The 27336-nt window shown below is 38.2% G+C and overlaps 1 protein-coding gene across 1 annotated transcript in view; it reads right to left on the reverse strand.

Annotated features, from left to right (window-relative positions):
• Positions 1 to 4500, reverse strand: part of LOC110294877 (transmembrane protease serine 11A) — a 33334-nt gene extending 28834 nt beyond the window's left edge. Inside the window, exons 1-2 of the mRNA XM_085836204.1 lie at positions 4371 to 4500; positions 2715 to 2833 (exon numbers count right to left, since the gene is read on the reverse strand). Coding sequence (XP_085692330.1) covers positions 2715 to 2833; positions 4371 to 4449 — 198 coding nt within the window. The 5' untranslated portion in view covers positions 4450 to 4500. The remainder of the gene's footprint in view (positions 1 to 2714; positions 2834 to 4370) is intronic.
• Positions 4501 to 27336: the final 22836 nt, after the last annotated feature.

Raw genomic sequence — 27336 nt, forward strand, 5'->3', positions numbered from 1 at the left:
AGTAAGGATAGAATAAGGCATTCCATTTTGGGAAAGCTGTGCAGGCACACAAATCAATATGTACTGCAGACCAGAGAACGCACTGATTCAGCCACTCTCATGAACTGTCATTAACCAGTCAGTGAAATTATGCAAAGTGAACCAGGAGTTCTGCTTCCACAAATACTTGGATGTATCAATAACAGGAAAAGGAGGGGTATGATTAGGGCATTTCTTACAATGACTATCAGAAACAAGGGTAAGAAACGGCAGATGCAAACTATTTTGAGGAAGTTACAATGAATTCCATACACGATCAGCAGAATGGATAGGTCTTTCAAAAGGATTTGTATAAAAACAGAATGGAGCAGATGTGGTCTGTAACACAAGAGGTAAGTCTGAAGTATGCTCACATGTCGTTTTGCAAGAAAGATTTCAAAAAAAAAAACAAACAAAAATTCTCATAAAACAGAATGGTGATCTGAAGGGGAAGGGATATGTATGTGTTTTATGATGATAAAGGACATTCACTATGTAGCAGATCATGTGGTTCCATACCTTGGTTGGTTAACTTTAAATATGTAGTGCCACCCAGTGAAGGCCTGGAATATGCCCTTGAGAATATTATGTCTGTTTATTTAAGTCAATTATTTAAGTCAATTATTTAAGTCAATGTCTGCCCCTGGGGCACTTACATGCCTAGAAACTCACACATAACTGACTCTTGAAAATATACTTCAAACTTAGTTTCTGTTACACATGTAAGTCCAAATTTTGTTTATTTCTTTTATTTTTTTAAATACTAAAAGATAATAAGAATGAGATACAGCAAAAAGCTAACACATCAACATTGGACAAAACAACCAAATAGAAGAAAAAGAACCTAAGAGAAGTTATAAGTATCAGAGACCCAATCATTTTCATGCTCAATAATTCCATAAAAATACTAAGCTGGAAGTCGTACTATAGAAGCAGAACACTTGCTGCAGACTCATGCAGGCCCTGGGTATGATGCTCAGCCTTTGTGAGTTCTTACGTTCTTTATTTATTTTCATACCTATTGCAATCCTACCTATATAGTTCAGTAAAGCTAGGGTTTATTGGTTTTTATGTATTCAAAAAATAACAACAATATTGGATGTAGACTAAGTAAAAGAAGTTCAATATTCTCAATAACATAATATTTTTATCTCTGAAAGAATTTATTTTTTCAAGCAATACACACACATATATATAATATATGTGATATATAATATATTATATATATATATATGATATAATGTGTGTGTGTATGAAACTATTTTTTTCTTCTTCTGTGTAGCCTTGACTCTGTAGACCAGGCTGGCCTCAAACTCACAGATTCACTTGCCTTTGCCTCTAGAGTGACGAGATTAAAGTTGTGCACCACTACCATCCAGTTATGTATCAGAAGGTCACTTGAGGTAAAACTAATTGGGTGATACACTCTCTCTCTCTCTCTCTCTCTCTCTCTCTCTCTCTCTCTCTCTCTCTCTCTCTCTCACACACACACACACACACACACACACACTCTCTCTCTCTCTCTCTCTCTCTCACACACACACACACACACACACACACACACACACACACACACCTCATTCTGGGATTTCTCAAGAATATACTGCAAATGCCATTGCCCAGTATATTCTGGATGCAAAAGCATAGGGGGACACAAATCAATCTATAAACAAAAACTTTATGTTGGGACATGAAAATGCAAGATAGAAAAACTGTAAAACTTAATGACAATTGAGACTATGCATTAGAAACATGATTTATAACATTACTGCAAGCATGTTGTAGTTGCACATGTTACATGTAGGAATATGGTGACATGGAAAACGTGACAATGTATTTGATAATGGAAATATTTAAAGGAGAAAAGTCTTGATTAAAATATGAAGTATGAGGCCGGAGAGATGGATCAGTGGTTCAGAGCACTGGTTGTTTTTCCAGAGGTCCTGAGTTCAATCCCCAGCAACTACATGGTGGCTCACAGTCATCTATAATGATATCTGGTGCCCTCTTCTGACATGCAGGTGTACATTTAGATAGAACATTCATACATGAAATAAATGAATCTTTACCATATGAAGAATACTCATTATTTACTCCCTTTTAAATGACTTAACCTTCTGTGCTTCCTTTAGACAAGCTAAGCTGAGCAGTTCTTGAGTGAGGATTCATGGACATTCAGAAAACAACTCTATAAAACCAAGAAGACGTTTCCCTTTTGGAAGGGGCTTTGGACTTTTTAGCTTTAACAAGTTTGTTAATACTAACTATAAATATCATGAAGTAAATCTTGGCTTCTTCCCTTTACTAACACATTACAAGGCAAAACTGATATCTTTGTTGTCTTTTCATAGCTATTTTTAAAACTGTGAAAGGTGGTTTTATAAGAAACATGTTGCAACCATCAAAGAGTTCTAATGAAACTAGAGTTTTCTGTTAGGAAAACCTCTTAAAGAAATTAGAAATAATCTTTCATCATTTAAGGAGAGATTCAAGTCAGAGCCCCAATTTATTAGACAGTTACATTCCCTCATTCCAACTCTACCTATACCATGAAGATAAACTGATCTAAGGTGAAGGGCTAGAGAGCTACAAGTGGATGCTAATGTGGGTGGTATGAAAATTATGTTTTTGAAAATAAAATAAATGAACCACAAAATTCTGGTAGTATTCTGTAAGATAAATTGTGTCTGACTTACCAAATTTTCATTCGTCTCCTGTAAGTCTTTCAGTTGATTTGAGCTCTTTCGTCCTGAGTTGCTATTGACCTGAATATCCGAAATTGTAAAGGTCCCTTTATAATATTCCATTTTCTGGCCTATGATGATAATGAACAGTAGAAAATTCATAAGCTATGCAAAGACTTCTGGATACAAGACATAACTACAATGATCCAGAAGTGAAGCTGTAAATTTATCACCAAATCTCTTTCTAGTTGAACTTATAAAAATATAGTAGCATATCAACATAATTTTATGTTAATAATAGTAGCTGATATTTATCGAATCTTTACTATGTTTAGAGCCTCACATGCATCATTTCATCACAACTCCAGATTCTTGAGGTTGGCATGAGTTCCATTTTATAAAGGAGAGAAGTAAGACATAATAAAAATCAACTACCTTGATACTTGTTATACAACCAACAGGCGGATTTTACAGAAGTTTCAACTTTACAGTGAGGCTCCAGAGTTCGGGTGTTCATTGCTATGCTTCCTTGTGTGTGTTGAGGTATAGACAAACCAGGAGTAGAGGTAAGTGATTATTCTTGCATACTTGTGGAGAAAGACCCAAATACAACAAAGGAAATCATCAAGAAAAAGGCTGTCAGTGACTGCAAGTGAAAACAGTTTGTAACTGTGATATCAGTGAGCTGTCTGGCTATCAGTGATGAAAAGAAACGCAAGCAGAGCCTGTTGCCAACAGTTAGAGGTGCTTTTGTATAACTAATGTGGATCTTTTGTCATTGGTATAAACTGCTGTTGGGGTTTCAGTATGAGTCTCAGAATGTGCTAGAAAGACATTTCATCTTCATCTCATAAAACAAGCGTTTCCCCATTGCTAAGTCTTTATAGATGACCTAGGTGTGTGTTTAGGGCTACCGACCTCTGGATCTGAATGAGTTCATGGACCATGTGTTGCATATTCTTGAGAAGGTTAAGGCCTTCTCTCTTGATTTCTGTATTATTTGTGTGCATGTTGTTTATATTAAAGAAGGCACATTTTTGTTAAAACACCATTTCCATTATTACCATGGAAACTGACTCAGCCTCTTGTTGCTCCCCATTCGGGTTTAAGGCTCTTGTAAGTTGCAGATAAAAGAATTCTTTTTAACAAATAGAAGGAGGTGATCCACCTTTTGGATTGTAAACATACAGAAGTGTCTAAAGGTCTTTATCTGATTTCTGTCAGCATTTATATTAAATGATCAATTAATGAGAAAAAAGTGACATAATATAAGACAATACAAGTGACTACCTTGAACTTCTCATTTATATAGCACACATACATCACTTGAGTGTTCCATTGTAGAGATTTGTCAAAAAATGTAAATGGTTTATACTTAGCAATGAATGATATAATGCAGAGAGAGCATCATTTGTGTTAATATAAGTATATTAGATAATAAAGATAAAACCTTTAAATACTGTTTTAGGAGAACATTGTTTTCTAAGAGTACGAGATATTATTAAGTCATAACTTATATGTAATTTTAAAATTCATTATTTTATTAGATATGTGTTTCTGTCAGGGGAGACACATCAAATATTCTGAGTGGGGATAGTCCCAGGTTAAAATGTGACTCTCATTTACACTGTGCTATGTGCAAATGTGAGAGTCATAACTGTCCCTTACCGAACACGAGGAAGAGAGCCAGAAGTCCAATGGTCACTACCACCATCATCAGGGAGAAAGCGGTGAGAAGGGGAACCATCCATTGCTTCAGATCTCTGTTGTGGGTGCCATATCCCGCCACTCTGCATAAAGGAACACCATGGTGACTCTCTCATGGGCGTAGTTACAGGTTTGCTAGTTGTGCTTGGATAAATCCACATTGCTATATGCATCCTTTAACACCAGGAGGACATTATTTTGATTTTCATTAAAGTCATTTTGGTCCTGTGAGGAGATACTGAAAAGACTAGACCTGGGAATTGTGTTCTTGCCCATGGTTTCTGCTTCCAGAGAGTTTTGGTGGCAGCCTTGTGATGCCAACTGCTGTCAGCAGAGGCTTGCAAAAGCCCATTCCTCCATTTCTAGTGATCTCTAAGTCTTACCAGTCTACCTAAGGCTTGCAAACTAATGTCAGATACACTTGTTTATTCACCTTTTTTAATGAATGTGAAATTTTAAACATGGAAAAATCAGAAAAGTCTAAATAAATATATTTATCTTCTAATTTTATCAATGGCATTTTTGTTGTCACAAAAACTCATTTTTTTCTCTGCATTAAGAATGTACATTAATTAATAACCTATGGTCTTTCATGAAATCACTGCTATGAACAGGTTATTTTCAATATCACAAGCTCATCATTCTCTCTCCTAAAATTAAGAATGCTCTAATATCTTCTAAAGGCCAGTCTACCTTCAAATTGCTTTTTGACTTCATAGACTTTATAGTTGTTGTACACCAGCCAGGATGCAATCCCGTCATATACAGGTCAGTGCAGAGTACTTGGTAATTATGGCTGATAAGTCTCTTTTACTCAAAAACAACCACACTTTCTTTGAAGTTTGAATGTCATCGAGATGTTGAGAAAATCAAACTGACTGTTTTTAAATAGTTTCACCCTCTGTTCTTGTCTGATGCTTCTTTGTGGTACCAACCCACTTGCTTTCCTAATTTCCTTTTAACTAGAATTTACATCTAAAACCTTAATTAGGTTTCAGTTTAATTCGTTGACAGAAATACTTTATATGTGCTAATGTGTGCTTCAAATTGTCACAGTTTTGGATTTTAAAAAAAAAAAAAAAACAACCCTGCCTTTCTTCTACTAACTTTTTGTGAACAATTGTGTTCACTGTGTTGTATCAAGTGGCTGCATGAGAGCTCACTACAGAGTCGACTGGAAGTCCTCGTGGGATGCTGTGGTTTAGGGCATCTTTTCCCACTAAAAGCTGATGAGGAGTCTGGTACAGAATAAATTTATAAACCTATAAGCTACAAGCATGCTAAATCAAGATTGCGTACAAATTACAAGATATCTCCAGAGAGGTTGCCAGTCCCTGTAACTTTAGTGGTCCACTTTAAAAATTTCCCATAATAGTGACTTGTTTTCTTGTTTTGTTAGTTTGTCATTTCATCTTTATATATTGATAACAATATTTCCTCAGGAGCAAGAGGCATTCTTCAAATTTCCTTCACAGCATTTATTGAAAATGTTTTGTTCTAAGTCAACATTTAGTGTATAGTGGTTATTTAATTTTGGGGGATATAAACCCATTTTGATAAGTTAATGGCGAGGTAAAAAAATATAATAGTTTGAGCCTAGATAGTAAATTAAAGGAAGATTTCAGGTGGGCATGCCACAGTATATGTGGAAAAGCCCACAAAACTTCAAGACTACACAACAAATTTCAGGCAACTGAGAAAAGCTGGGGACACAGAGATGGTTCTTCCTAGGGAAGAGCATGTCAATGGCTGTCCAGTGCCAAATGATCAGCTCCGAAACATATGTACAAGTAACAGTACACGGTCTGAGCAGGTTACAGTTAGGAATAGGCATGAATACACATATATATACATATACATATACATATGCATCCTTGCACACAATAACCATAAATGAAAGAAGAGGCCGTAGATTTGATGGAGTGGAAGACTTAGGAGGGTGAAAATGGAAGGGAGTAATGTTGTAATTATACAAATTTTAAAAGAATACATTTATCCAATAAACCTGACAGAAATGAATTTTATGTGTAGAGAATATAGACTTCATGGACAATGGTTCATTAAAAAAACAAAAAACACAAAAGAAAAACACGAAAGCAAGAGTTGGCATAAGTGATGCATGTTCGCTTGACTGATGCAACCTAACAATCCAGTCACACCAAACTGATGCTCTGAATAGAACAAACAGAGGAAGATAACTGTGGAAAAATCACGTGCCTGCTGCACAAGTATTTACAGATGGCAGCACAGCTTCACAAATGGAAAAAGACTGGTTCAGCTTCAGTGTATGCTGCTAAAGTGCCCTATGGGTTGCATCTTCAAATCCCACAGAGAAGCTGTGAGCTTCTGGGGAAAGTGGACAATGACAACCTAGTGTTTAAAGTGTTGCATTTTAGGGGAGGATGGAGACAGCTGTGTAACTGAGAATTCACAACAGAGGAATCTCGAATGGCTGTGAAGCACCTAAAGAAATGTTCAAAGCCCTTAGTGATCAGAGAAATACAAATAAAAAAGACCTTAATTATCAACCTTACACCAGTCAGAATGGCTAAGATCAAAACCTCAGGTGACAACACATGTTGACGAGGAAGTGGAGAAAGAGGAACACTCCTCCATTGCTGGTGGGTTTGCAAACTGGTACAACCACTCTGGAAATCAATATGGAGGTTCTTCAGAAAAGTAGAAATAGATCTGCCTGAAGACCCAGTTATACCATTCTTGGGAATATACACAAAAGATGCCCCACCCTGCTGAAGGGGCACATGTTCCACTATGTTCATAGCAGCCTTATTTGTGATAGCCAGAAACTGGAAACAACCTAGATGTCCCATGACAGAGGAATAGATATAGAAAATGTGGTTCATTTACACAATGAAATAGGACTCAGCTATTAAGAAGCTATTACTGAGTTTTGCAGGCAAATGAATGGAACTAGAAAATATCATCCTGAGTGAGGTAACGCAGACCCAAAAGAACATGCATGGCATGTACTCACTAATAAGTGGATATTAGCAAAAATAAAAGTACAGAGTACCCAAGATACAGTCTACAGAACTCAAAAAGGTCATCAAGCTGAAGTGCCCAAGTGAGGATGTCTCAGTCCCACCTGAGGGGGAGGAGAAAGCAACCACAAGAGGGGAGGGAGGGACCTGGGAGGGAAAGAGGATAGGGAGGAGGGGAACCTGATCTGGTATTGGGTGAGAGAAAGGGATTAAGGCCCTGAGGGTCAGCAGAAAGATGGTTAAACAGGCAACCCCAGGAAATAGGAGGTTGGGGGGCCCTCTAGAATATACAGAAACCTGCAAGGTGAGAGACTCTCAGGACTCAAAGGAAGGAACTTTAGATGAAATGTTCTACAGTGGGAAGAGGGAACTTGTAGAACCCACCTCCAGCAGCAAGGCAGGACATCAAATGAGAAAGAGGGGGTGGAGGGGAAGAGGAGGTATGGAATGTGGAACAGTCGAAGGTTGTACTGGGAGGGGAATAAAATCTGGAGTGTAAAAAGGAAAAGAAAAATAACAAGAAATTAATAATAATAATAATAATAATAAGTGATTCTGCTCTTGCAAAAGACCAAAGTTTAGCACCCAGCAGCCATGTGGGGCACATCATAACTGCCTGTAACTCCAGCTGCATAGTGATCCAATACCTCTGGGCTCCTCACCTTCAACCACCCACCCACAGACCCATAAAACAAAATGTGTATGTTTTAGAGAACCTTTAGGGACTACACTCCCCATACAGCTTTGAGTAACACAAGCTACAAAGCCCTAAGTAGCTTCTGCTACTTAATCCTACATGAATAAACACTTCATTTAAGACCAACTTTTCTTTATTTGTTTCTTTTTAAATCAATTTTATCTCTCATTGCATCCTGGCCACAGTTCACCTCCCCTGTCTTCTCCCAATCCCTTCCTCTGATACACATCTCATCACTTCCTATCCATTTTTCTGTTTCCCTTTAGAAAAGGGCAGACATCCAAGGGATGTCAAACAAACATGGCATATCAAGTTGCAATAATATTGGGCACCTCCCAATATATTATATCGTATATATAATTATGATATATGATGTGGTTTTTAAGGCTGGATGAGACCTGGTTTTATGGATATAATCATGTAATGTAAAAAGGAAAAAAACCCACTCCATTACCTTCCTATTCTGCTTAAGATCACTCAGATTATAAAAACAAATAAGCAAACAAACAAAACCAAAATAAAAAAAAAAGACCCATGCAGTACAGCTGTTTGGAATATAGCCTGTTTGTAAATTGAAGCATCATTTTGTTAGACATTGTTTCCCTCACCAGCTTTGTGAGTGCTGGCAGAGAAGACCCAGGTACATCCATCTGCTGTCTCTGAGTAACTAATTACTACAAAATTTCAGCTCAAAGCAATATCCAGTGCTATATATGACTATATGACTCAGCTGGCTTCTTTGCCCCCTTCTCTCTCTCTCTCTCTCTTATATATATATATATATATATATATATATATATATACATACATATATATAATCTATATATATATACACATATATATAGACTATATATATATATATATATATATATATATATATATATATAGTGTGTGTGTGTGTGTGTGTTTGTGTGTGTGTACTATGATGTGTTTGGGGTTGTTCATTTTCATTCTTATTTTTGAAATTCCCTATCCTCCCTCCAAACCCTCCTATATACCATTCCCCACTTTTCTTTACATTTCTTTTTTCAATAATTATTTTTGCAAGCATATATGTGCAAGTATATTGATATATTCCTAAACATAAGAAGTTCAGTCAATATAGTGTTATAGTATGTATGTTTTCAGGGCTGACTACCTAGTGATCGATCATAATCTCATGACCGAGATCGAGATTCTGGTTGGGACTGCTTTCATAATCTGTGGTTTGTGACCCATTTCCAAGTTCACTAGAGTATTAGAGATCAATTTTTTGAGGCCGAACTGAGATCAAAATAAAGCTTGGTCTTTTCTTACTATATTTATATCATCTGGTTAGAACTCCAAGGATAACAACCCATTTTTAAAAAATGAATTTTCTGGGGACTTTATTATATCTCTAACACCCCCCCTCACAGAATCTAGATAGGCATTTGATTCAAGAATTAATTAAAGAAGCACTATGTAGAAGAGAGGGTGGGGGTGTTGGGGATCGTTTAGGGATGTGATCCCACTACAACTAAAAGTATTATGACTTTAGTGAGAAGGAATACGTGCACCCAGAGAAAGCCTGTGAGCACCAAACTTTAAGGCTGGTAGTAGAGTACCTACCATTCCGCGAGAAGACAGTTCCATGATGGGCTTGGAATAAAGCGAAAAGCGGGGGATGTTTTATTCCAGCAGTGTTTCTGAACACACAAAGTGAACGCTTAGAAATTAAAACAAGAGCTGAAGGTAATCCCTGCTCACGCCATAATTGGCACTTTGCATTCTTTGGGGGAACAAGCTAGTACAAATGATCCTTATTCTGAAACTCCCAGCCTATAATCTCCATGAAGCCTAGTTTATCACATCCATTGCCTTCATTAGTCATTTTTGAGAAGGGTGTGTTTGTGGCTCGTGTTCTTTTTTGAGATGCTGTCAAAGAAAAATGGTATTAACTCAACAATGAGACTTTGCCTCTAAATCTTGCAGGTTGAAAAAACACACAGCAAGTTAGAGGGTGCAGTTCCTGAGTATCTTCATATGTGTGTCAGAGATGACTAAGGCAAAAAAAAAAAAAAAAAAAAAAAAGAAAGTGCCAAGCCTCCTGTCCCATGGGGATCTTTTTTCTGTAGGAAGACCTTCCCTACCCTGACAGGCAGCCTGCAGCCTATCTAGTTGCCCCACCTTCAACTTTATGTCCTTTTTCATTTTGTCTATAGGCTCTAGCATTTCCTTTCTTTTGGGTTATTTTTCTGCTCTCCCTAAAACTGTGCATGCTATTGGTGTAAGAATGTGTTTTATGGTTATTTTTGCTATGATGAAACACCATGACCAAAAGCAAGTTGGGGAAGAAAGAGTTTATTGGGTGTATACTTTCACAGCATAGTCATCACTGAAGGAAGCCAGGACAGGAACACAAACAGGGCAGAACCTGGAGACAAGAACTAATACAGAGGCCATGGAGTGGTGTTGCTTACTGGCTTGCTCCTCATGGCTTGCTCAGCCTGCTTATTTATAGAATGTCCTTGTAGATAACCAGCCCAGGATCAGAACTGCCCAAGTGGGCTGAGTCTTCCCCCATCAATCCCTAATTAAGAAAATTCCCCTCAAGCAGCCTGATCTTATGAAGTATTTTCTGAATGAGGCTCCCTCCTCTCAGATTACTCTAACTTGTGTCAAGTTGACATGAAACTATACAGAACAATTGACTCATTGTCAAGTTGACACAAAGACATCACTGTTAAGCCACAGTCTTTCCTTTCTTGTTCATTCTCAAGATCACTATTAAAAGCCCCACAACATAAAACATTTTACAAGCTTAAAAGGCCCCACAGCCTTACAAATTCAAACACTTTAAAAGTTGTATCAAAAAAAAAATTGGTCTCCACTGCTGCCCCTCTTTTTGATATTTAGAAGCTCTTTGTAATGCAAAAGTTGTAGCTGTGGGTAGGTTGAGGGTTTGAGTGCATGTGCAATAATGACCTGTCTCAGAAGCAGCATCCTTTCATGATTTTGGAGGGTAGACTAATTGGGAAGAGGTTTTTATGTAATTTGAGACAGCTTACAGAAAGAGACACACTGTTTCTTTATACATAGATGCTTGCTTGGGGTGGCATGGAGTAAAGGTCTGACATTATACAGGTTGGCTACTACTGATAATTTAGTCGTTCTTTTAGAACACCATGCACAAACCAATTATTTACTGAAACTATATGATGTTCCATTAAGTTCTGAGTATTAAAAAAAATCTTTTAAAATCCAAAGCTGTAAGACCTCAGAGTCTCTCTTTAAAAAGTTTAAGCCTCTCAACTTTATGATCTTATATATTTCTTTCTTGAAGTGAGAAATACACACACACACACACACACACACATATATATACATATACATATATACATACACACACACACATATATATGTGTGTGTGTGTGTGTGTATTTGAACAATGCAAAACCAAATTCCAATAGTGTAAATAAGTCAATGTTCAATATTTGAGATTCATTCATAATCTCTTGGTTTCTGCCCCCAGACAGCTGGGGTCCTGTCTCTAGCTCCACCTTCTGCAACACACACAGCTTGCCTTCTAAGCTCAGAAAGTTTCCACCCTATTACTGCTGCTGTTTTTGTGATCATCCCATGATAATGTCATCTACAAAATAGCAGTGTCTTCATTGCAACTAGGCTGCACTTTCACCAATAGCTTTTCCTAGGCTCTCTTCATGGTACCAAGCCTCAACTTCTCTGTACGATCCCTTCAATCCTGGATCTTCAACTGCTACCGAGGCTAAACATTCACCAATGACTTCTTAGCTTCTTGCCAAAATTCAGCTGCTTCCCATGACCCCATCATGCCTTCAAAACCAATTCCATGTAGGTAACTCTAACACTACCAAGTTTGGCTTCAAACTTGAGGTACAACCTCAACCACCTCTGAGACACAGCTTCTATGTGCTGACTCTCAAGAAATACTTCCCAGAAGATCTTTACCTCAGTGATGCTGCTTCCTTCCTAATGAGCTGATTCTTCAGTTCCATCTAACCAGCATCCATTTTATCAGCAAAGCAAAGGTTTTACTTTAGTGGTTCTGGTCTATTCTTAATCACAGCCAACTCTTCAGCTCTAGATGACCAGAAGCATAGATTCTTCACACAAAAGGGCCAGTGAGTCTTGACTTCCTTCTGAAACTTCACAAGTTCAGCCTCCATTGTCTGTACTGCCTTCAACAGTCATGTTCACCAAGTTCCTACAGAATAGCCCACTGAGCTCTCAACACTCACAACTTTTCTAGTTAAAAGTTCCATATTCCTTCCACAATCCTCCAGAAAATAACATCGTCAGGTCTGTTACAGCAGCATGCTACTACTCTAGCACCAATTTCTGTTAAGGTTACTCTTGCTGTGATGAAACACAATGATTAAAATCAACCTGAGGAGGAAATGGTTTGTTTGGATTATACTTCTACATCATAGTCCATCATCAAAGGAAGTCAGGACAGGCACTCAAACAGCACAGGAGCCTGGAGGCAGGAGTTGATGCAGAGACCATGAAGGAATGCTATGCGCTGGTTTGCTCATCAACCACTAATAAATAAAATGTCCTAGAATATTGCCTATAGCCTGATCTTAGGGAGACATTTTCTCAATTGAGGTTCCATCCTTTCTGTTGACTTTAGCTTGTCTTAGTTGACATCAAACTAGCCAGCACAAAGTATGTACATGTGATTGCCATACATCTGTCCATTTATAAAAATATTGGTAATGTTACTACAAATATTCATACAACCATTGTTTGAACTTCAGTAAACACTATCTGATGCTTACTGATTGCTGTCCACCTTCCCATGCCGTAAGTCTTACTAATTTAAGTAAATAAGGGTGACGAACTTATTCTAAGGAGTAGAGAGAGGATTCGGTGGTTTAGAATGTTTACTGTGTACACAGTGGAGCCAGGTTCAGCTCTGACACCCAATGGTGGTTCAACCTGTCATGCTAAAGCTAGGAAACTGAACTCCCTCATCTGACTTCCATGGGTCTCACTCCCCATGTCTTTGCCTGGAAACCTTCAATGGAAAAGAATCCTACAGAACGCAAATCTCTTCCTTGGAGCATTTCCTACAAGAAGTCCTCAGCCACTTGCTACATGAAAAGGGCAAGGAACATTTTGTGATGACATTAATAGGTAACTGTCAACTCGTCAACCCTTACATCATTTTTTAAGAATCACCACTTGATATAGAAAATTTAAAAGCATGAGCTATTATGTGGAAAGTGTATTTACTGGGTTGACTGCTTGCGTTGTGTGAACTATAGTCATTCTTGTAACTAGGATTAATCATAGTAGATTTGTGAGTATTTCACCCTGAGAAACAATCTACCCAGTTCTTATGTCTTAAGTGTGCAGTTAGGACCTGACATTTTAGAAACACATATTCTTGGTTATAATTGATTATGTAGAGTTATGTCTATGAATGGATTAGACTGTAATATTTCAGTACATGTATTTAGTGAATAGTGAACAAATCAAGGTTGCTGCATATCAATAACCAGGCAGGTTTTAATTTTGTGTTAGAAATATTCAGAATCTGCCCCACTAGCTATTTATGAAATAGTCATTTAATTATTACCCTTAATTATCTTACTAGCTATAGAATATTAGAAGCTATCCTTTCTTTTCATTTGTGTAACGGTATCCACTAGGTGTTATCCAAAGAGTCCGCCTTTGACTTCTATAACTCAGAACATTTCTCCTTGAAGGACGAATTGTTCTTTAAGAGATTGGTTTTATCTTTTCAAGAAAAGTTTCCCTTTGTATAAATGTATGATTTGTGGAATTTAAGCAACATGGAAGTAGAAGCTTTCCTGAAATGAAGTAGAGGCTGTTTTATTGGTCAAAAGTTTTATCAGTCTTTGTTGTGCTTCTATCTTGATTTTGAGTTTGATTTTCCATATTTACCTTTTCTTTTTTTTTTCTTTTTTTTTTAATTAGGTATTTTCCTAGATTACATTTCCAATGCTATCCCAAAAGTCCCCCATACCCACCCCCCCAATCCCGTACCCACCCACTCCCCCTTTTTGGCCCTGGCGTTCCCCTGTACTGGGGCATATAAAGTTTGCAAGTCCAAAGGGCCTCTCTTTCCAGTGATGGCAAACTAGGCCATCTTTTGATACATATGCAGCTAGAGACAAGAGCTCCGGGGTACTGGTTAGTTCATATTGTTGTTCCACCTATAGGGTTGCAGTTCCCTTTAGCTCCTTGGGTACTTTCTCTAGCTCCTCCATTGGGGGCTGTGTGACCCATCCAATAGCTGACTGTGAGCATCCACTTCTGTGTTTGCTAGGCCCCCGGCATAGTCTCACAAGAGACAGCTATATCTGGGTCCTTACAGCAAAATCTTGCTAGTGTATGCAATGGTGTCAGCGTTTGGAAGCTGATTATGGGATGGATCCCTGGATATGGCAATCACTAGATGGTCCATCCTTTCGTCACAGCTCCAAATTTTGTCTCTGTAACTCCTTCCATGGGTGTTTTGTTCCCATTTCTAGGAAGTGGTAAAGTGTCCACACTTTGGTCTTCATTCTTCTTGAGTTTCATGCGTTTAGCAAATTGTATCTTATATCTTGTGTATCCTAAGTTTCTGGGCTAATATCCACTTATCAGTGAGTACATATTGTGCGAGTTCCTTTGTGATTGGGTAACCTCACTCAGGATGATGCCCTCCAGGTCCATCCATTTGCCTAGGAATTTCATAAATTCATTCTTTTTAATAGCTGAGTAGTACTCCATTGTGTAAATGTACCACATTTTCTGTATCCATTCCTCTGTTGAGGGGCATCTGGGTTCTTTCCAGCTTCTGGCTATTATAAATAAGGCTGCTATGAGCATAGTGGAGCATGTGTCCTTCTTACCAGTTGGCACACCTTCTGGATATTTACCTTTTCTATTGGCCTTAAATGTGTATTGTCACTTTCCCAAAGTGACAATTCCCTTTTGCCTCAACTTCAGAGAGCCTTTTGTGAACATGACAGTAGCGATTTGGAGAAATGGTAGGCTAAGAGGAAGCATACAAAGGAAATGTAATGGTCACACTTTTCTATCCTACCTAATACCTTCTGTTTTTAATTCTTGTGTGTGTGTGTGTGTGTGTGTGTATGTGTATGTGTACACGAGCATGTGTGCATTAGAGTGTGTGTATGTCTGTGTGTGTGCTCATTCACATGCACAAAAGCTAGAGGAGGAAGTTGGGTGTCCTCTACTAAAAACTCATTACAAATTCATTCACTCATCTTTCATTGAACCTTAAGCTAGATAGGCAGCAAGTCCCAGACATCCTCCTGTCTCCACTGTACCTTCCCAGGCTCAGTAACAGGAGGGCATACCTACACTTAGCTTATCCCATGAGTTCTGAGGAATTTTACTTAGATCTTCATACTTGTGAAGCAAGTGTTCTTACATATCCATGGCTCATAATTTAATTCTTGATAGCATATGCGGACATATATCTTATCTCAAAGAGCAAGAACGTGAAGGTTGTGAATAAGTCATGTATAGCACTGAGACATTTCTTAAGCATGTTCCCAAAAAGTAAGAAGAGGAGAGGTTTCTCAGATCAAATATATTTGGTAAGAAATATAAAAATTATTTAGGTAATGTTGAATGGAACCTTCCTTTCTGAACATTTGGTGATTTCAAATGAAAAGTAAATCAGGGAGCATGCCCCCTCTCCCCATTTTCTATATAACCTGGTCACTAGCAGACTTATTGTGTCACATACCACTTAGGTCTTAAACAGTGGTAGCTAACGAATTCATGGAATGAAAAATTCCATATATACTCTTCACCAGCATCTCTTCCGATTTCTTAGATCCTCCTGTTTCTCAGAAGGGGCATAAGACATGCCTGTGGGGGTGTTCTCACCAGTGTAAGACCTCATTGCTAAAGAGTTGTCAGGAGAGCTGACAACACAGAAAACCAAGGAAACCGTCTGTGTCTCTCTGTCTGTGTGTGTGTGTGTCTCTCTCTCTGTGTGTGTGTGTGTGTGTGTGTGTGTTTCTCTCTCATTCATAACCCAGAGCTGGTGATGGTGAGGGCAAGGCAAAAAGGAGAAAACTATTTAAAATGTCATTGTGAGTTGAGAACAAAGAATGTTTTCTGTGGGAAAGGACAATGAAGATCGGGTTGTGCTAATTCAGAGAACTAAGAAGGACCTCCCATCTGCAGAAGAAACCTCAGCTCCTCATCTATTTACCCTGAACCTGGGGATGCAAATTGGAAATCAAAACCGGACTTAAGGGGGCTCAACTGTGAGAAGCTTGACACTGTTGGATGAGAGTGTGAGTGGAAGGCTGCAGAGAACACTTGGCCACCATTGATGTTCTCCATGCCTGTGGAGGGGGAAGTCACTGACGTTACCACTGCTTGATCTTCATTCCATCTGGCCTCAGAGGTGGGACTTACTCCCAGTTATCCAAAGCACAGTGGAAACACACATCCTCTGATGCCTGCTGACCTTAATTAGTGAAATTAGTTTCCAGTTCTGCCTTTTAGATCTCCGCCCTTTTCAGCAAAATAGTATTTTCTACCTCTACCCTGAAGCAGCAAAACATGACTTCCGATTGTCCTAGCTTTAACTTCAAAATCTTTATTAAATATTGTTGAGCTTAGTGTTTGAATCAGTGATGGAACCACATGCGGCTTAAAATTAATGCAGAATGATTGAACAGGCAACTGACTGGCAATAGTATACATCATTTTTAAAAATTAACCCGATTAAGGAAAGGTCAACCAGAGACTGCCCCACCTGGGGATGCATCCCATATACAGTCACCAAACCCAGACAGTATTGTGGATGCTAAGAAGTGCTTGCCAACAGGAGCCTGATATAGCTGTCTCCTGAGAGGCTCTGCCAGAACCTGACAAGTACAGAGGCGGATGCTCACAGCTAACCAATGGACTGAGCACAGGGTCCCCAATAGAGGAGTTAGAGAAAGGACTGAAGGAGCTGAAGGGGTTTGCAACCCCATAGGAAGAACAACAATACCAACCAACTAGCCCCCCCAACCCCAAGAGCTCCCAGAGACTAAGCCACCAACCAAGGAGTACACATGGAGGGATCTATGGCTCCAGCTGCATATGTAGGAGAGGATGACCTTGGACGAGTAAGAATTAGATGAGTTAACAAAGGTGTAGAGGGCATGTAGTGAGCATGCAACTTTTCTGGGAAAAATAGAAAATATAATATTTCATTGATAATTTACCAGTTAGTAATTTTTAACTCTGAAGATGGTTTTAGGATATGTCGTGTACTAGACTTAACAAATGAGCAAGGTAACTGAAACAATTATCCAAAAAAAAAAAAAATTAAAATCTAAACTACAAATATTTGTAATGGAGTTATCGAGAACTACCTTTTCCTCTAAATGTCAGAGATGAATTTAGTTTTTGCTTATTATTAAGCTAGAGGAAGAGAGGGTTGTATAGGCTTCTGAGAACTTGATCCCAATTTCAGATGAAGAACGCACTTGGCATTATATCATATCTTTTGAAATGGTGTGAATATGGCTATTTGGAGGGGGGGGGGAATCTAAACAGAGAGTTCTGTAGTTTGCAATTTGTTCCACCAAAGCCAGCCCAAGGACAGAGATGAAATTACAGACTCTATGGAGGAGACATCCAGGTTTATTACAGCACAAACAACAGGCATGGGAATCAAATGTTACATTTCCAAGACTTTCCAGCATGTTTCTTATTCATGAAGAAATAGGAATTAAAACAGTATGAAGAACTGTGGTGTGCACTTTAAGGTGATTGGAGATTTGGCATAGGCTATCACAGAAATTAGTAGGCATCCTCTTGTCCTTAATCCTTATGCCTGCCTCTTAGCAGAATTTGTTGCAAATCTTCCATTTTGGGAAACTGTTCCTAAATTTGACTCAAAGCAACTACTGCTACCTAATGTTTCTTATCATGTCTATTCTTTGTTAATGAATGTGTCGCTAATGTCTAAAATAGCAACAATTGAACATTTAATATTACTCCAATAATTTACTTCCCTTAAACTGTAAAAATTCATACGTGCATAATTGTTCACTAGAAAAGAAAGCTTTTAGTGCCTATACTTACAAGACTTAATAATTTTAATAGAAAAAATGGAAAATGTAAGATTTTGCTTTATAATCTTACTGTCTATAAGCATTGGGTATAGATTTTCTAATTCAATGAATTTTTAAAAACAAGATAAACAACACAAAGTGTTCATATTGTTTGCTTTCTCATTTGTTCAGGAAATACCTGTGAGGTTTTGGCTATGTGTGAAGTACTGCTGACCCTTCAAGGAGTGTCAGAGACCACGGTTACTATACAATTTCTTTCTAAAGCACTGATCGAAATATTACTATTAAATATAAGTATTCTGAGGGGGACAAGTTTCCCAGGAAAGCTCACTGACTTGGCAGCTGTCTAATATCAAAATCTCACATCTGAAGTTCTCAGGCTGGTGCCTTCTATCTAGAGTGATGAAAGTTTATAAAGTAAATACGCCAATTCAACAACAAAACTATATACTGTATAGTTTAGGACTACTCCAAGAAATTCTGGCATCCAATGGCCTTGTGAGCCTGGAGAAGTCTCCTAACTTTTGTGTCTTTGGATTTGTTTATTAGGGTAGTCCTTGATACCTGGTCTACTGAATTCACAAGGCTTGTCTAGGCTCTTAAATGAAATAACGTATGTAAAAATACCTCAGAAAGATCATAAATATTAACAAAAATTAAATATTATCACCTTAAATATATATAAAACCAACTTTTTCCTTCTTTGAATGTGGCAAATCATATTTAAAATTTTATATTTTGTTTCCTTACTATTTAAAAGGAGTCTTGAAAGTTAGCATACTATCACCAGTCTTGATCTTCTGTTAGCTCAGTTTCTTTCAAGGAAATATGGGGTTCTTTACAGTGGACCAGATGTCTCTGAAACTCATGACTTCCTGATTTTCCTCACTCCACAAGAACCAACACACAATAAGGAGGAAAAGCTGAGGGAACAGCCTGTTGGGTTGGAGCAATGAGGACTGCTTTCACACAAATGATCATTTTCCTCTTAGATCTGAATCAAGCAGGACAAAGTGGTATTGACTTTTCCACTGCAGTCCCAATTATCCACTATTGAACTTGGAAACGTGAGATAATGCTGATTCTGAGTTGTATACAAAACATTGATTTTTGAACAGAGATTACTTACTCCATCCCACTGTGAAAATTCCAGAAACCCTTCCATCTTAAATCAAGTTTGAATTCCTTAAAGATTCCTCACCAGCTATCCTCTGGTGTGGAGAGTCTACCCCACAAGGCAGACACAGCAAAGGAGCAGGACCCAAAGAAACCAAACTGAACTTACCGATGCAGATACATCACGAATGGGAGGAAGGGATCCTGCAGGTGTCATCCACTGAACTTGACTTTCCAATCAGCTCTATGACATCCCTACATGTCTTAGAGATCTACTCCTGGAAGAAATACGGAAACAAATGACAAGTAGTTGAAATGAAACAAGTTTGACAAGTTTGAACACAGAAGACTCAGCCCATATGGCAGCCTAGAGAAAGCAGCCAGAGCAAACATACTCCCAACATAAAAGAAATAGTTTGTGCTTTCTCCTTTCTCTCTCTTTTTCTCTTTCTTTCTTTCTTTCTTTCTTTCTTTCTTTCTTTCTTTCTTTCTTTCTTTCTTTCTTTCTTTCTTTCTTTCTTTCTTTCTTTCTTTCTTTCTTTCTTTCTTTCTTTCTTTCTTTCTTTCTTTCTTTCTTTCTTTTTCTCTTTCTTTCTTCTTCTTTCTTTCTTTCTTTCTTTCTTTCTTCTTTCTTCCTTCCTTTCTTTCTTCCTTCCTTCCTTTCTTTCTTTCTTTCTTTCTTTCTTTCTTTCTTTCTTCCTTCCTTCCTTCCTTCCTTCCTTCCTTCCTTTCTTTCTTTCTTTCTTCCTTCCTTCCTTCCTTCCTGTCTTTCTTTCTTTCTTTCTTTCTTTCTTTCTTTCTTTCTTTCTTTCTTTCTTTCTTTCTTTCTTTCTTTCTTCTTCTTTCTTCCTTCCTTCCTTCCTTTCTTTCTTCCTTCCTTCCTTTCTTTCTTTCTTTCTTTCTTTCTTTCTTTCTTTCTTTCTTTCTTTCTTCCTTTCTTTCTTTCTTTCTTTCTTTCTTTCTTCTTTCTTCCTTCCTTCCTTTCTTTCTTTCTTTCTTTCTTTCTTTCTTTCTTTCTTTCTTTCTTTCTTTCTTTCTTCCTTCCTTCCTTCCTTCCTTCCTTCCTTCCTTCCTTCCTTTCTTTCTTTCTTTCTTTCTTTCTTTCTTTCTCTCTCTCTTTCTCTCTCTCTCTTCTCTCTTTTGTATCAACTACTTTTGTTAAAGAAGAAAGTGGTTCCAGGTAAGGTAACTTACTGTAAGTGGTTACACTAAGTCAGAAATGTATTAGGAATGTGCAAGGATTAAGGCTCTAAAGCAGTTTGTTTGTAGGCATGTGAACAGCTTAGAAACAACAATATAAAAGTGCTCAGCAAGAAATAATCATGCAATTCTGGTTGAAAAGCATTTATCTTCAAGTTTGAGGATATAGTGAACCTATCAGTGTATAGTGCTAATTTATCATAAAGATACAGTATTATAATAATCAGTACACTAATCATTGATTTTAAGTGCCTACTATTAAAATACAGGCAAATAAATGCATTTCAAACGGGACTTTAAGAATGACCTAATGTAATAAGCAGTAACATGTGCATTTGGCATTTATCAGAATGGAAAAACCCTAAAATGAATAAACAGATTCTTTCACCTAGTCAAACTGCACGTGCTTGCATGCTGTTTGGTCACACAAACTTGAGTTTCTTTGATTCATCATCAGCCGCCTTCTAGAGCAGATAGACAGAGTTTACAGTAGGCTCCATGATTTCATGCACTCACTCTGTCCACACTGCCTAGTCACCCTCCCTCCTGCGTGGCAACTGCACACTCCTCTTTCGTATTTCTCTGCCAATCACTCCTTCATTCTTTCTATGCCCCCTCCTTACTAACTCCTCCGTCACCGGCGGTGACCACCTTAGCAAATTACTACAAATGTGGCAAGTTAGCAATAAAGCCAGGTGTGATGATACATGCCTGTAAAGTCACAACCACTTAACTACTTAAAACACAGACTAAAGGATTGAGAACAGAAATGCCTTCAATATTAAAAATTAAAAGATATTCATTCACCATTATCAAGACCGTGCATCCCAAATCAAGGTGTCAATGAGGCTGTGCTCTCTAGAAGTCTCATTACTTGTTTTAGATTTCATTGAGGAACTAATTGTTGAATTAATGCCTACATAAATGCAAGACTATTGCTCTACCAATGAGCTATATAACAATCTTGCTTTACTCTAAAAAAAAAAAAAAATTAACACAAGGTCTTGTCAAAGTACCCAGGCTACTCTTGAATTTTTACTGTAGCCTAAACAAGCCTTTGAGTTATCACTGATCTGCTTTAGATTCGCAGGTGGCTGGAAATGCAGATTTGTGCCATCAGCCCTAACCTTTGCTTGTATCTTCTAGCACTGATGAGAGTGAGCATCCCTTGTCTTGTGTGTGGTGGCTCCAGCCTCTGCCTACATCCACTTCTCTCCCCTCTGCTTCTCCTTTTCTTTTGCTTTTAGTTTTATATGTTATTGGAAAATACATATATTTAAAACATAAAATGTACTATAAACCATCAGCACATATTCTCTGAAATATGCAGATTCACATCTAAGATATCTTGCAACCATTACAACTGTCTGCCTCCTGAGTTTTTTCTTCTTCCTAAACTGGCACTCGGGATGCACCCAGGAGTAAATTCCCATTCCTTTACAACTCCAACACTCAGAAACTACAATGCCTCTATAGCACTTATAATTATTAATTTAAATTAATTAGCACTAATTAATCAACCAGTCAAGTAATTATAAATAGTGTAATCTGACTATTCATCTTGCCTCATTGAGGTGGAGTCGTATGTGCCTCACCATGACTGAATGATTTCATTTAACATAAAATTCCCAAGGTACGTCTATGTTATAGCATGCATCAGAATTTATTTTTAAGGCCGAATAATAGGGGGTATGTATTCTTTGCTTATGGTTTGTCTATCTGTTCATCTCTTAGTCTGTAGGCCTATGTCTATCTTTTTTGGTTGTAAATGATTCTGGTGTGAACATGAGTACAGAAATTGGACACACACCCAGAAATGGAGTGGCCAGAGTGTACGATAATTTGTGTTTCATTTTTGAGGAGCCAACTAGTATGCTTTCATGCACAGATGCTTTAAATCTTGATGTAATGCAACTTACATGTTTGTTCTTTTGTTATTGATCACTTTGGTAAGAAGTTCAAAAAAAAATCTGCTGCCAAATCAAATGTCAGGAAGTTTTTATATGTGTTTTCTCAAAATCCTTGATGTATCCTTTAACTCCTGCCTTAGGCCTTTGATCCCACTAGAGTTAATATTTGTATGTGACATAAACTAAATGGTACAATTATGTTAATAATTATGTTAATTTGCATGTGGAATCTATATTTTACAATTAATGCTATTTGTAGAAAACATAAGATCCTTTATGCATTGATGGCTTCTATTCTCATTCATTAGTTTATGTGTCTACTGTCTTTCTTCTAGTACTGGACTCTTTAGATCAGTCTTGTTATATAGCTTTGGCTGTCTTGAAAATAACTATGTAGAACAGGCTGGGCTCAGACTTGCAGTGATACACCTGCTTCTGTCTCTAAAACATTAAGAATAAATGCTTGTATCACTCACTATACCTGGCTTGCACTCAGGGAACTAGCATGAACACACTCCGGAAGATCCAACAAGCAGCTGAGTCAGAGGCAGATATTTTCACCCAACCCATAGACAGAAGCAGCTGACCCCTGTTGTTGAACTAGGGAAAGGCTGAAAGAAGCTGAGGAGGAGGACCAGTAGTCTCAATTAATCTAGACTCCCAAGAGCTCTCAAACACTAGACCACCTAGCAGACAGCATACACCAACTGATAAGAGGCTCCCAACACACATACAGCAGAGGACTTCCGGGTCTGGGTTCAGTCAGAGAAGATGCACCTAATCCTCAAGAGACTGGAGGCCCCAGGGAGTTTAGAGGTCAGGTGGGGTGGGAGATGGGGGCATCCACGTGAAGACAGGGGTGTGGGGAGGAGGTGTGGGATGTGGAACAGTCAGAGGGTGAATGGGGGATGGGGAATAAAATATGGAGTGTAAAAAATTAATTAATTAAAATATATAATTTTTAAGTCTTCTCTCTCTCTCTCTCTCTCTCTCTCTCTCTCTCTCTCTCTCTCTCTCTCTCTGTGTGTGTGTGTGTGTGTGTGTGTGTGTGTACAGAATGCCTGCTGAGTTCAGAAGGGAACATGAGATCCCTCAGAACTGAAGTTCCAGAAGGCTGTGAGCTGTCTCATGGTGCTCAGGTTGTTTCTCAGCTTCTCTGCAAGAGTTGTGCAGGTTCATTCCTGCTGAGCCATCTCTATGGCTCCAGCCCTACACCCTTGATTAGATTTGCATCAGGTTTCAAAATTCAGAGGTATAAATCTTCATCTTTGCTTCATAAAGACACTTGGGATAGTCTAGATTCCTTGAAATTCCATATGAATTTTGGTATAAATTCTATTTCTGCCCAAAAGTCACTAAGGTGATTAAAAGTCACTGACTAGTAATCCCCATGTCCATTTTTTTTTCTGAGGAAGTGTTTCTGTTAATCTTTGTTTTTCCTGTGAACACACCATACTTCTTATATTTTTCTCATTGAAGAATAGACATAAAATATTATGCTGTGGAAACACTAGAAATCAGATTACTCCCCTTCCACGTTGGTTATCGTAATTTTCTGATGTCTGTCTTGCATGTTCTCTAAAGTCTTCTGGTTTTCATTTGTTTGTGTTTTGCTATTTTTTATTTATGTTTTAGTTTCTTGGTTTTGTTTATCAGTGATTTCTTTATGTTCACAGAAAGACAAGACAAAAGAAGAAACAAAGCATTCTCCCAGATCTTTTAAAATTGGCTTTGGGAAGAGACATGCATTCAACACAGCCTACCACTTACAACTCTTTCTCAGACTCCACTTGATCTCACATGTCCTACTAACTTTCATAATGCTAAGTGTCTCAAAATATCTCTTATTTTTATTTAAGAATCTATACCCTTTCTTTTTTCCTATTAATATTAATGTGGGTAACACATTTTAAAAGTCCTCTTGGGATGATAAATTACAATTGTTAGCAATTCTTTAATGGGGATAATCATGTTTGAGCCACTGCTCTAAAAGTTTTATTCTAAAGCTAAATCTATTGATCACTTTAAAGCAGTTTGAGCTGAAGCAGGCAGATTGTACTGAATCCCACTTATTCAGCATTCTGGAATCTTCTGAGAGATGATGACTGTGAAGTCTTTTGTCCTTGAAACTTCAGGAGAAGCCTGTTTTCCTTGTTCCCTGAAAACGCTAGGATATGGCCTAATAATGATGTAAAAATATCTGCCTAGCAGTCTTCTGTTTCCACTTTTCATTAACTAGAACAAGATGGGAATTCATGTTAATTCGTGTGTTAGGGTTTCCAGTTAGTGTAAGTAGTAGCACTTGCTACAAACACTTTTGTTATGAATACGAAAGACTTTTTCAATGAAAAGATTACTGTGCAAAACCTTTGTTTTAATTGCAGCAACACTGAGAGATGAGATCTGGTTGTTTCCTTTGTAGAGTTCAAAGGTAATCCTTTTGCAAGGTAATCCCTTTGGGCTTAATCTAACAACCTCGGAATGTTTGTCCAAGATGAAAAATAAAGTTTTCTCCTCCCTGGAACAAGTAAAGACAGGGCAGCTCATTGTTACGGTGAAGAAAATGCACGGAGAGACAGTTTGAACCTCAGCACATGATATGGAATAGTACCGATTTTCTGGCCATGCGATAAGCAGCGTCTGTTATACCAGGGTCCATGAAAGTTCCCCATCCTTCCTTACACTTACTTTGCTTGTCTGCTGAGTGCTATGCAATACTCCACTCTGGCTTCAGTCAGATTTCTCTAAGGAGTAAGTCGCTGACAATCTCATCAGCAAGGGCCTTGGGAAAGTGCCTGGTGCTTCTGGGTATAGGGTCAATTTTTGTGGATGATTAGTGTCAACTTGACAGAATCTATAATCACCTACAATCAATGCCTCAGGGTATGTCTGGGGGATATTATCTTCATTGTATTAATTGATGTGGGAAGTTCTTCCCACTCTGGCTGCTGGCAGTTCTTGGCTGGGATGCTAGACTATGTTACTAGAGAAGGGAAACCCAGAATCAGCATGCATTTGCTGCCTTCAGCTGGCGATTATGGATGTAGTGACCAGCAGCTTCATGCTCCCATTGCCTTCACTTCCCTGTCATGTCCATTGTACCTTGAACTGTGAGCTATAATGAGTGCAGCTAAGAAGTTGTACATATATGAATACACACATGTATGTGTGCTTTTGTGTTTGTGACAGGAATGATGAGAGAGACATGGAGAGTGGAGGCTTGGCTCATGAGGTTTCAGATGGGAACAAGAGTGCTAGCTGGAGTTCATCCATTCATATGGTATGTTGGCCAATAATCTGGTTTCATTGTGCTAATTTTCTGAAAAGTTAAATAAGGTTGAATTTGAAGATAATGGATTATTATTTCATTATTATGATTATTATTATTATTACTATTACTATTACTGACAGAAGAGCTCTCAAGACAGGATTGTGTTTGGCCTGGTATGACAGGGCACTGTCCTTGTTCAAGAGATCATCCTTAGGGGAAGAGAAATAGCCCATGCTACATTAGAACAATAGAATGTCTTGGTGACAAAACCCCACCCATTGAAGGCTTCATCTTGGGAAGAGCCAAATTCATTTAAATAAGGAAAGCTTATTTTTGTTACCTGTGTATTTCTATGTAAGTTTATAAAATGAGGTTTCCTTTGGGTGTGTTCAAGACCATAACAATGGCCAGCCAAGCAAGATGTACTCAGGGGCAGGACAGAGACAATTGTATCTTAGAGGTAGCCAATAACTGTCTCATTGGAAGTTCTACCCATTCAGTTGGAAGGGGATTCAAGTTAGGTACTGTAAACTTAGCCAATTACCTTTGGTTGGAGGGGTCATAGTCATTTAGTCCCTAAACTGATATATTTTTGCATTGTATTATAAATATTTCTTCTTACAGGCACCAATAAGTGTAGCTCTCCTCACCTCCATCACTTAGGGTTTCAATTACTGTGATAAAACATGACCAAAAATAACTTAGGGAATAAAGGGTTTAATTTCACCTTATAGCATATAAATCTATCACTGAGGGAAGCCAAGGCAGGAACTCAAGGCAGGAACAGGCCATAGTCCATCACAGTAGGATCACTGTCTACTGGCCTCCTTCCCATGGCTTGTTCAGCCTGCTTTCTTACAGTACTTAGGACCATCATCCAAGGTGTGGTACTACTCAGTGACTTGGGCCTTCCTATGTGAAATCAAGAAAATGTACCACAGGCCAATCTACTAGGGGAATTGTCTTAATTGAGGTTCTCTATTTCAAAATGTCTGGCTTGTGTCAAGCTGACATAAAACTAGCCAGGACAGGCCTTACCAGAGAGGCTTGTTTCTGTAGCAGACAGAAGCTGCTACCAAGGTTCACAACTGGTTATAATGCAGAGACTGAGTGACTGTAGGATGCCCATATACAGCCAGGTGCTGTATAATCACCAATAAAAGCCCAGAAATGGAGAGTCGTGGAAATATTCTAAGAGCCAGAGGGCAAGAGTGCCTGCTAAAAGTTAGATGACTTCTAGCTATAATAGGGAAGCTGCCCCCAGTGAATTTGCAATCACGTGGTTGTTTATACAAGGCATGCATAATGACCATAAGCTTGACATGCCAATATGAAAGAGAGACGTGTCACAAGATCCAACCCATAGATGAACTATAGGCAATTCATGGATGTCAGGGAAGAATGAAAAAGTGTCCTTCAGGAACAGGACAACTGATAGGTTATTCAATCTGAGTCCCAGCTGGTAAGCCCTGAACACATGTGTATATGAAAAATGGTAGACATACTCACTAAGTTCTGTGTGTGTGTGTGCATGTAACAATAATTGTAGAAAAAGCCATGAATTTGAGATTGAGTTCAAGGTGAGGGGAAATGGGAAGGGAGAAGGACAAGTGGAGAAGATGTAAATAAAGAACTTATGAACAGAATTCTCAAAAGAT

This window comes from Mus caroli, unplaced genomic scaffold (genome assembly GCF_978045245.1).
Source record: "Mus caroli unplaced genomic scaffold, Mus_caroli_1 scaffold_4, whole genome shotgun sequence".
NCBI lineage: Eukaryota > Metazoa > Chordata > Mammalia > Rodentia > Muridae > Mus > Mus caroli.